This window comes from Lissotriton vulgaris, chromosome 6 (genome assembly GCF_964263255.1).
Source record: "Lissotriton vulgaris chromosome 6, aLisVul1.2, whole genome shotgun sequence".
Taxonomy (NCBI): Eukaryota; Metazoa; Chordata; class Amphibia; order Caudata; family Salamandridae; genus Lissotriton; species Lissotriton vulgaris.
The window spans coordinates 736066547-736078620 of record NC_141694.1 but is presented as its reverse complement, the minus strand read 5'-3'; the positions used below and the strand labels follow the sequence as shown (position 1 = coordinate 736078620).

At 46.6% G+C, this 12074-nt stretch overlaps 1 protein-coding gene across 1 annotated transcript in view; it reads right to left on the bottom strand.

The window, feature by feature from the left end:
- The window catches only part of TBC1D32 (TBC1 domain family member 32), a 959368-nt gene that overhangs the window by 519620 nt on the left and 427674 nt on the right, over nucleotides 1–12074 (bottom strand). Inside the window, exon 18 of the mRNA XM_086926728.1 lies at nucleotides 1454–1536. Coding sequence (XP_086782854.1) covers nucleotides 1454–1536 — 83 coding nt within the window. The remainder of the gene's footprint in view (nucleotides 1–1453; nucleotides 1537–12074) is intronic.

Genomic DNA, 12074 nt, shown 5'->3' with positions numbered 1-12074 from the left:
ATCATCTTTTTTCCGTGTTTCCTCCTACTGAAGACATCTGTGACACCGCAGCACCTCTTGAAAAGGGATGTGACATTTGAATCGCTCGACCTTGTGTGAGGTCAGGTCGTCCCAGTCACCAAGAGGACATGATCGTCATCACTAATGGAAAACCAATCAATACACAGATCACTGCGACGCCCTCGTGAGAATGACGCTGCGGAGACAAACGTTCTGATAACACTCCAAGGACTGGAAAAATCCCCAACGAAATTAAAGGATTTCCAAAATGAGGACAACAGGAAACCACGAATGTACCTGATATTTGGCCAAGCTGAAACGTTTCCTGTTTTTAAATTAGTTCTACTGCATTTCAAAGGTGATGTTACATTAAAGTGTATGTGTTTTAAGACCAGGTTTTTGCTGTTCTGTCGTCCACAAATATGATCTTGATTTCACCATGTTCTTTTAAATATATAGTAGCAACGCGGCAGATAGGTCAACTAGCAATTTAATGGACTTAAGTGGAACAGCTTGAAATGTTTTCTAACCCCCAGATGCATCAGGAACCCATTTTGCTAGAGGCCCATAGGAATGAATGGGAAGACATTCTCACTTTGCGAATCGCAATTAGAGAATCGCAAATTGAGAATGCGATTTCAAGAGTGCAGGGGTGTCCAAAAGACACCCTGTTGCACCCCTGAAATTGATCTGTGCACATATGTTGCACACACACATGCCCTTAGGGCATGTGTGTGCGCAACATGAAACTTTGAAAAATGCACTTAAGTGCATTTTTCAAAGTTTTTGCAAATAACCATGAAGTTTAACTTCATGGTAATTTGCGAGCCCTATTAGCGAAATCGCTATTTTTTTTAACTTTAATGCATTGCATTTAAGGAATCTCAATTTGAGATTCCAATGTAAGTAATCACAATTTTGCGATTTCTTAATTTGCGATTTTTGCATTTGGGATGATGCACCCCAAATGCAAAAATACTGGTCGCAAAGGGGCAGATTCTGAGAATCTGCCCCTTTGCGAGCGCATTTTACCTTGATGCATCTATGCCTAAATGCTCAAGTAGGTCGTCTGACAAGTGCTTGTCGCCTTCCCTAAACAGAAGGGCCATCCTTTCCATCAGGGAGAGCATCGGGTCCACCTGCCTGCTGCCTCTGTTTAAAGCATGTCACCATCATTGCCCTGGTCCTCTAGTGTAGACCTGGGCAAAACTTTACTTTTACATTTTGCAAATTTGTCACTTGAATAAAGCTCAATTTATAGAACATGCATTGCACTGGCAGTCAAAAGGTATCTTCACTGGGATCTTAATTCATGTAGAAAATCGTGGTGGTGTTTATGAAAGACCCTTAACTCCATAAAGTTCTATCATATTCTGTATGTCAGTTACTTCGGTTTAACATTCTCAAGAATGAATTTGTTTCATGGAAAAATCGTGAATGAAGATTCCTTTACCTGCTTTGTAATTCCTGGTTGACAGATGAGGTGGACGCTGCGCCAGCGACTGGAGTTGGAATTCGCTCTGATAGCGCGCTTGTCTACAAAAAAAATGAAAACGATTATTCTGATTAGTTCACTGAAACACAGTAATCATAATCACATAAACAACCAGTGGAAAAGCGAAGAAATTAAGCTTTTTTAAACAAGATTTGCCAATTCAGATAGGACTGAATAGAAACGCAAGCCAGCCCTTATCAGCTAATGCTTGTTCATATGACATGCCTAGTCCCACTAACTACTGATTTTTTACTCTACACCTATCTATGCCACACGATTTAAATATACAGAAAACAAAAACAAACCCTTCTGCAAATGTGGCATTTACATGAAAACATGCAACATAAACATTTCTAAAGTTGGGTCCCTTGCTTAGACCTTTACTAAAGGCACCTCCAATCATACACAAGTCCTTGCTGTAGGGGACTGCTGTACCTCAAGCTGTTAATATAAGTCCCTTATGTTAGATACAAGTCCGTATAGTAATCAGGTAGCATTACATTAGGCAGTTACTAGTGGCCCCATACGGGCCACCACAAACCCCTCAATCTCAGGATACCGGAGAATTATGAACAGTGCAGATGCCCTTTAATATCTCCTTTTGTTGGCAGTGGAAACAAACAGTGGGAAAAGACTTGAACGTGCTTTTGTTTTCAGGAGGTTAGAGCATACAATAGGTGTGGCTTCTGAATAAATCGTGGTGCCGGCGATAATGTTCGCCGACGACACCCTGTTGCTCTCAAAGTCCCCAATGGGGATACAGCATGTCCTAAATGGCTTTGTGGAGTTTTGTGGGGAACATGGCCTAGAAATGAACACCTTAAAGACCAAATTTATGGTCTTTAATGCCCCACAAAGGCTACGAACCGCCCCTACCATCGGCCAGACCAGACTTGAAAGGGTGCGTACCTTTGAGTACCTTGGGCTCTTGTTAAATGAGAATATGACCTGGTGCACACACCAACAGAAAGCACTACTTAAATTGGCCCAGTACTCGGGAGGGGTTATGAGGCTCATGGGAAACAATAGGTCACCTATCAAACCCGTCGGCCCACTACTCCAGATTTACAAGGCACAGGCAAGGGGGGCTGTCATGTATGGTTGTGAGCTATGGGGCCACGTAACTTCTCCAGAACTGGTGAAAGAGGAGAAGAAGTTCATTAGGCAGGTGGTACGACTTCCGCCTAGCACGCCCCTTGTTCCACTGAGGTTAGATTTAGGGCTGCGACCTCTAAGCGAAGAACTCGCACTGCGCCCCCTGGTTTACTGGCGCAGGCTGTGGGCAGCTCCAGAACTGAGCAGTTATAGGCAGGGTCTACAGGAAGTTTTAGCCATGCCTAACGCTGGGAAAATTAAATGGCTTAAATTTATTAGAACCGAGTTGGAGGGTCTAGGCCTATCGTCACTCTGGTCTGATCCTCTATCTGCATGCCCACTAATTTCCAAAAAGAGTCTGGCAAAGGCATACTACGACAGTAAATTAGCGGCACTCCGTCGTCAGCAAACTCTGGGCACACTCACGGAGTCATTCTTATCTATTAAGGACAATTACAGATTTGAACCAGCCTTGGACAATATATATCCTCCTCTTCTCAGGAAACTATATTTACAATGGAGGCATGGGGCTCTTCCCATCGGAGCTCTAACTAGCAAGTGGAGTAAATCAGCAATTAGCTTATGCCCGGCTTGCAGAGTGGACAATGAATCAGAACTCCACATAGTCTTTTTCTGTCCAGCTTACCACGCCTCCCGCAAGAAATGGATTATCCCCATATGTAGGAGCTTGGGGTTCGCGGAGTGCCTGGCCGCGTTTAGAGTACTGAAATCGGATCTGACTGATCACATTGTCTTTGCTGTGGCTAAATATTTAGGTGCAATGTGGTACCTGAGAAGTCAGTACCTTAAGGCTGGACACTGATTATCGACTGACTGTAGAACAAACCCAGAAACTCTATATAGAGGAAAACTTTTATGTACCTGATGAATTGTGATGTTTTAATGTTTTATTGTTTTAATACCTATGAAATGAATTATGGATATCTTTTATGGTGATATAATTACCGAAATAAAGATTTATGAAATGAATGAATGAAATGAATAAGTGTGGCTTCTGAATAAATCTAGACATGCATTTTTCCATACCTAATACATGCATCTTGTTTACAATGTCCTAAATAAATATGCCAATGATGGGTTGAGATGATGATAGTCACAATCAAGGTTCTGATCTACTATTCTTCAAGAAGGTACACTAACATTGATATGTGTGGCTGGACACTTCAACAGCTTTTCAGCAGTTTCATTGATACTAGGGGCTTATGAGCAGAGCAGCCACCAGTGTGTATAACCTGGAACCAGTGGTGTATCAGAAGGGTGGGGATGCAGAGGGAGGAACAATGGCAGAGAAATAGGGGCATGGCCATGGGGGCAATGTAGTTGGACGCTTAGCCCGGCACTCCAACACTGCTGGCTTGCTAGTGCCAGGATCCTCTGCCATCTGCCCCAAACCTGCCCCCGTCACTGCCAGGCAATAGGGGGGCTTGGTGGGCATTAGTGGAGGTGTGGTGAAGACCGTGGTGCCGGTCAGGGTATCAATTGCTGGGCCAGACGTAATTTGAGTCACCAACAACAAACATTTAAAGAGGGTCAAAGGGGATTTTAAAGACCAAACTCTGATACGGCCCCCACAATACTGAAAGACAAGAAGTGTCAGAGGGTCTGGGATAACAAGAACAAGAACGCCGGATGAGCACCTACAGAGGACTCTAATACCATGCTATGTGTAAACTATAAAGACATAGGTCACCTTTACACTAAACCCACCAAGTGATCAGATAAGGATGCCCATCAGTCACCACACGGAACCGCCCTTCATCATTTGGGTTCCTCTTAAGACCACTGATGGTGTTATCTATTGTCTTACACATGGAGGGCTAAGATTGTTAAAACCCTCGCATGGTCAGATAGATTAACGTGGTCTTACTTCTCAACTAAGAGGATGTTTGAATGTTAAAGAAGGGGACTGATGTTGTAGTGCAAAAAATAGTGAAAAAACAAAAGAAAATGTGTGTGAAGTAAAATTGCATGAGGGGGTACTGAACGTGACTTTATTCTGTTGCTACCCACTCTACCAATATTAAAGACAGAAGTCTTGTTAGTAAAACACTGCATTCTTGTGCTTGTATAAATGTACTAGGTTCTAACTATACAATCCTAGTCGTAAATGACATGTGTTCAAGCACAATCATAGAAATATCTTATTTAGTGCTAAAATCTCAATATTTGATCGAATTGTCAAAATAACCAAAGGAGATGACATCTTACCCCACTTGGAAGCACAGGAATGCGGTGTTTTACTAACAAGACTTCTGTTTAATATCTCCATGTTTTCACTATTCCTAGCAATCCCCAAATTGGAAAGGTGAAGCTACCGATACAGACATCTAGTGGATACAGGTGATCTAAGTATCAGTTTTGAAATTTGTTCGTAGTAGCAAATAGTTTACTGTGGTCCTGATGAAAGCAATGACAATCCGTGTCAAGAATTGCTGAAATATGTTGACCCTAGAACACATATAGATGATCCAAAAATAGTTGGGTTGTCTCTGACTACTTTTTAATATTGGTAGAGTGGGTAGCAACAGAATAAAGTCACGTTCAGTACCCCCCTCATCCAATTTTACTTCACACACATTTTCTTTTGTTTTTTCACTATTTTTTGCACTACGACATCAGTCCCCTTCTTTAACATTCAAACATCCTCTTAGTTGAGAAGTAAGACCACGTTAATCTATCTGACCATGCAAGGGTTTTAACAATCTTAGCCCTCTATGTGAAAGACAATAGATAACACCATCATTGGTCTTAAGAGGAACCCAAATGATGAAGGGCGGTTCCGTGTGGTGACTGATGGGCATCCTTATCTGATCACTTGGTGGGTTTAGTGTAAGGGTGGCCTATGTCTTTATAGTTTACACATAGCATGGTATTAGAGTCCTCTGTAGGTGCTCATCTGGCGTTCTTGTTCTTGTTATCCCAGACCCTCTGACACTTCTTGTCTTTCAGTAATTTGAGGCCCACCATGAAGCAGGCTGAAGGAGCAGGGCCTAGCAGAGGCTTCCTATCGGCTTCAACCGCCATCGGTGCAAGCAAAGGACCAGTGGCGACAGAGAGGCCGGTGGGGCAGTGACAGATCTGAGGAGACAAAGCTGTGACGCTAAAGCCGGTACAGAGGCATGTGGGCAGGGGCCGCAGCAGTCAGGTGGAGGTGGCCGCCGCCATTTTGGAAGTCGCCAGCAGCACTAGAAGAGCAGCAGCACAAATGGGGTGGATTGAGGCAAGCCCGGATGTGTGGGGAGATGTCCCTTAACATCTGGGGGCCCCAGGTGACCTTGGAGAATGCAAAGGACTGACTGGGGACCCACTTGACCTAGACTTGGCCCAGGGAGATGCTACGGTAACAGCCCGCATTGCGAAGCACATGGAGTGGATGCCAACTTTTGGGCACAGGGCAGAGGGACCAAGAGATAAGCCTGGAAGTGGGTGAGGAAGCCCTATGAAGTGGTGGCACAGAGGACAGTGGCCCTGGTGGACTAGAGGATCACGTGAAGCAGACAGCGGAGTCTTCTAAGGGTGGGACTGGCACTGGAGAGACATGGTTGGAGCCGGTGCAGCGGGTGGGGTGCTGGCTGGGTGGCTGCTGATCCAGTTGAGGTGGGAGGGCCCAGGAGAGGATTTGGAGGTGTGCTCCCCGGGCAGATCTAGCAAGCCTACCCATGGATCTGGAGACCAACATGGCCACAATACTGGCATCCACCCCGGACACAAAAGACATTTTGTAGCACAAGATCGAGGCAGTGGTGATTGACATGGGACTTCTGAGGGCAGACTACTTCACATTGGCCGAGATGGTCACGGATGTGGAATTGACTACGGTCTGGCTTCAGCCATCCTTGGCACACCATGAGGAAAGGTTGACCTGGCTGCAGAGGGAGATGGAGGACACTGAGGGGTGCTCCTGCCGATACAATGTCCAAATGGTGGGGGTCCAGAGAAGGCAGAAGGCCCCTCAACAAAATTGTTTATGGAGCAATGGTTGGCCGCAGAGGTGCTGGGAGGTGTGGTGATGCCCCTGTCTCTGTGTAGAAAGCACACAGGGTTCCAGGGTGACCCCGGTGCCCGGGGAATAGTCCAGAACTGCTTTGGCTGTTTACACAACTTCAGGGATTAAGACCATATTCTGCAATTGGCAAATGCTCATGATCCCTGGCAGATTGAGAACTGCCCAGTGAACATATATCCGGATTATATGACAGCGGTCCAGCGTAAGTGGGAGTGCTTCCTGATGGCTAAGAAACATCTACAGCACCTCCATTTTAAGTATGCCTACAACATGGCCTCCTGCAGTCCTGACGAATATTTGAGAGGCCCTAGCTTCTGCCTCTGAGCCATCTGAGGATGAGTCAGTGAGTTCCACTGAAGATGCGGGGGAGGTTGACCTTTCGGTCACCTCCATGACTGCAGACCCCCATGACTGTGGACGAGATCGCCTGAGAGGCTGCCTCAGTAGAGAGGGACTGACAATGCTCCTGGAGGTGGGGGGACTGTGGGGGGTGGGCGGTCTTACCTCACACTGCCTTGAACCAGAGGGGCCTACCAAATGTCACCCCTAATGGAATCAATGAACATGGTAGTAAGCAGTATCTCCAGTTGGGGGGGTGGGGGGGGGGGGGGGGGTGACAGGTGCCTCAAGCATTGAGCGGGTCGTTTTACACCCACAGCACAAGTACAGTTTCAGGGGGCTTGAGGTTCCGTGACAATTGTAAGTGGTGTTTTCGACTCGCCCGAATATGGCCGAGTCTGGTATCTATGAACCGCAAATGACGAGTTTAGTAGGTGTACGCGTTTTCGCTGTGCTAGCCTAAACCGTTCGTTTGTTTCGTGGGTTTCTTCATCTGAACCCATGGGTTCCATTTTAGATATGGCATCCATTTTGTTTCTTGCCCTCAAGTAGCCAGCGAACGGACGCTGTCCGCTTCGTGACCCTGGAATTCCCAAACTCTTGCGGAAGACACGTGTTCCTTTGAGGGTGTCTTTATGATGAGGGGGATTACACTGTAAGGCAAATGGCCCCGCTCGAGGCTCATCTTGGTCTATTGTCTCAGTTGTGCATTCATTAGGCACGTCTCCTTTGATCCCTGCAATCGTGTTTCCTGATACCACCCCTTTTACACTCTCTTCGATCTGTTCGCTATCCTCGTCTTCCTCTGCACCTGTTTCTGTCTCTTCCTTGATTTGTTTACAGCCGGACGGAATGCACTAATGGTGGGAAGATGTACTTTTACAGTTGGGAACTGCCAAATGCCACTGTAATTATGTTCCGGGCCCTGAATACATGAAAGCGACCCCCTATGATATTTACTGTGGGAACCGGGTTGTAATCTTTTGTCTGTCATGTTATCCTATGACGAAAAACTGTATAAAAAGAGCGATCCACAGATACAATTCGAATCAGACTCCGTGAACTTACATGCTATGTACTTCTCGTGACTTCTGTGTTCCCTGCAGTAAATAAACCTCGAATCTTTGACGCCGAAGGAAGTGTCCCGTGTCTCTGTCATTTGTACGCCGGAACAGGTTACCCACGAAGGTTTCAGGTGTTATCCCTGGCACCGCTGGGTCTTAGAAAAACCCAGTCCTTCAGTTGGCGCCCAACGTGCGGCTGCATCAGCGGTACCGGTCCAAAGCCCGACGATCGTGAGGAACTTCTTGTGAAATCTCCGAGGGAAGGTGCACCCCGCTTCATCGATCCTGTTGTCGAAACAAGTGGCCCGACGACTTTTCCCGCGAAGATCCCTGCCTCCTGACGGCTGCGACGGACTGCTGCCCTGACTGTAGACCTGTTTTGGCGCCTGGCGTAGACCTTGGTACAGCGAGACGATTGACGGGCCTTCCTGGTGACGCCATTGATCTTTGAGTTAAGTATTTGTGGGTCGCTCCCAAAGTCCTTTGTTGTTGTGGGTGCTTAGTTGTTGCATGGTTCCATTGCATTTGTGGTTCTTGGTAATTTGTTCTTCGTTGTTCTATTTGACGTCTGCAGTCGCCAAAAACCGAGGGTTTTTGCACTTTTGCAGGGACATTGTAATCCAATAACCCTTGACGTTTGTGGAACTCGGTTAGTGTGCACGATGCCTGGCCGTAGTACTTTGTTCAGTTGCTTTAGAGGTTGTGGTGCGGATTCCCGGTTGGGGGACTCGTGTCCGATACCTCCGGTCGGAACTCCAACTTCCGAATTATATAGTCGACATGGTTTGGGTCCAATCACATTCAATGAGTGTTGGGTTCGTTACACTAAAGATGACGGTGTCCTTAGTTGGCCACCTCATGGTAGTTTTGAGGCCCCGATTTTAGATAATCTTGAAGCTAAATTGTTCCAAAGAAAAGCAAGGCCGGCCATGTTTGATTCCTTTCGGTTGTGGCGAAAAGAAGCCAAGCAGAAAGAAATCAAGCAGCTTAAACGTAATAAGAGAGAAGGTATCGTTACAACGATGAAAAATGCAGAGCAGTTTCAGCGAGACAAAGAGGAGAAGGAAAAGGAAATTTTTGATAGATTGCAGCGTATGACAGTGGATAAATGTTACCCCGCTTTACCGACGGGTACGGATAAGAAGGGAGAGGAAGCAGTAGAGGACCCTTTGTTGTCTTATCTACTGAAATCGCCACCTCCGTACGCACAGGATACCACAGCTCCTGTGGTTCCTCCTGTTCCTCAACCTGCTGTTCCGGCAGCTGCTCCTCTTGTTCCTGTTCCTCTACCTGCTCCTGTTCCTACTGCTCCTCCGTCTATACCTTCTCATACTCCTGTTCCCGCTACTTCCACTCTTGTGGTTACTCCTGCTGCTCCTTCTGTTTCCGGCTCTTCTATTGTTACCCCTTTGCTTCTCTCTTCTACCCCGTCTGTTCGACGTCGTGTTCCTACTGTTGCTGCTAACTTCTACACTTCTCTCGGACCGATTCTTGGGTCTGCTGGTTCTGATGCTCCCCAAAGACGAAGTCAGCTTCCTGGCGGTAGGGAACGTGACACACTATATAATATGGCGAAAAATTGGATTAGATATCCCCTTAAGAATCCTCCACATATAGTTGTTGAGACTTGCTCTCAATTCAATGAGCCAACACAGAGATTCGTGTTTGAAGAAATGTGCAAGCTCTTACGCGATGAGATATCAGTAGATGTGGCTGATGATGTATTGGCTGCTCTCACTGACCTTCAGCTCCAGTTTTCGAGCGGTATAAAGGTGGGTAGCAATGTTTGACGTGCTGTCGAGCAGTTACTATCTTTTTGTCCTGCTATAATGCCTCGAGCATTATTTAAAGACGAAACTGAGGAATGGATATCAACGCCTGGTCAATATCCCATGCGCGAAGTTCCACCAGTGTGGATGCCTGGTAACCCCGGTGCTAATCCTCCAGTACCACCATTCTTCCAGGGAGTGTGGATACACCTTCCGTGGAAGCGATCAGAAGTTTTGCAGGTGAAGCAATCTTTGCCTGACCCTCGAAAGAATCCTGCCGGGTTCTATAAAGAGTTGTCTCAGCTAGTGGATGCTACGGTGATGAATCTTGCGGACATTGATATGTTGTTTGGTAATGTCGTACCGCAACCGGTATGGGCGAAAACACGCCACGAAGACCATGCAGCTGAATTAGGTGGTGATTGGGCTGCACTTACAGCCGCGGACGGTTTGCAGGTCGGTGGGGCTAAGCCTGAACAGTTAATTACGGCTTTGCCTCAGAGAATAATCACCCTTATGAAAACGCTTATGCCAGCTATGAAAGTTAACTGGGACAAATTGTCCGCTTGCAAGCAAAATAAGGATGAGAGTGTCTCCGATTTCTTTACGAGATTTGAGGAGGCATTCATCGATCACAGTGGTCAAGATATGGGCACTGAGGGAGGTCAGAGATTGTTTGTGGACAAATTTGTGTCGAATTTGTTGCCGGACTTAAGCAACAAATTAAAGAATTCAGAGAGTGCGTGGGCTGTTTCCACTTCTGCTCCGATATTGGCAACAGCACAATATTATGAGAATAGAGAGAAAGAGGAAAATGATCGTGCGGACAAAAAGACGAAAGAGCTCAAAACGAAAGTATTGTTGCAACAAGCGTATCCTCCGCGCTCGAATCAGAATGATTCCCAGCAGCGGAATAGATCGCAATCGCAGTCATCTAGGTCACAATCGCGAAATGCCTCTTCTTCGCAGAGATCTATGCTTGGGTACAATCAGTGTATTTACAACAAGGGGTGGTGAGGGACAGAGTCTCTGAACTGAGCAGAAAGCTCTCACCCAGTCAAGAGATCAGGGCTAGATCCAACACCGTTTTTTAGCTCACTGCACCATCCCAGTTTCAGAACCTGGCTGTATGCAAATTAGTCTGTTTCTGTCCCAGTGCATGATGGGAACAGGGCAAACCAAACTACAAAAGCCAATTCTTACACTGGGAAGGAAACAAGCTCCTGGGGACCGGTTTCTGGCATTACAGTCGTCTTCGGCCCGGTTTGCTTGAATCCTGATGGTGCAATGAGCAAGGGTCTCACATCTGAGAATACCCTTCCACGCTTAGGGTGGACAAAAATATTTACAACAAGGGGTGGTGAGGGACAGAGTCTCTGAATTGAGCAGAAAGCTCTCACCCAGTCAAGAGATCAGGGCTAGATCCAACACCGTTTTTTAGCTCACTGCACCATCCCAGTTTCAGAACCTGGCTGTATGCAAATTAGTCTGTTCCTGTCCCAGTGCATGATGGGAACAGGGCAAACCAAACTACAAAAGCCAATTCTTACACTGGGAAGGAAACAAGCTCCCGGGGACCGGTTTCTGGCATTACAGCCGTCTTCGGCCCGGTTTGCTTGAATCCTGATGGTGCAATGAGCAAGGGTCTCACATCTGAGAATACCCTTCCACGCTTAGGGTGGACAAAAATATTTACAACAAGGGGTGGTGAGGAACAGAGTCTCTGAATTGAGCAGAAAGCTCTCACCCAGTCAAGAGATCAGGGCTAGATCCAACACCGTTTTTTAGCTCACTGCACCATCCCAGTTTCAGAACCTGGCTGTATGCAAATTAGTCTGTTCCTGTCCCAGTGCATGATGGGAACAGGGCAAACCAAACTACAAAAGCCAATTCTTACACTGGGAAGGAAACAAGCTCCCGGGGACCGGTTTCTGGCATTACAGCCGTCTTCGGCCCGGTTTGCTTGAATCCTGATGGTGCAATGAGCAAGGGTCTCACATCTGAGAATACCCTTCCACGCTTAGGGTGGACAAAAATATTTACAACAAGGGGTGGTGAGGGACAGAGTCTCTGAATTGAGCACAAAGCTCTCACCCAGTCAAGAGATCAGGGCTAGATCCAACACCGTTTTTTAGCTCACTGCACCATCCCAGTTTCAGAACCTGGCTGTATGCAAATTAGTCTGTTCCTGTCCCAGTGCATGATGGGAACAGGGCAAACCAAACTACAAAAGCCAATTCTTACACTGGGAAGGAAACAAGCTCCCGGGGACCGGTTTCTGGCAT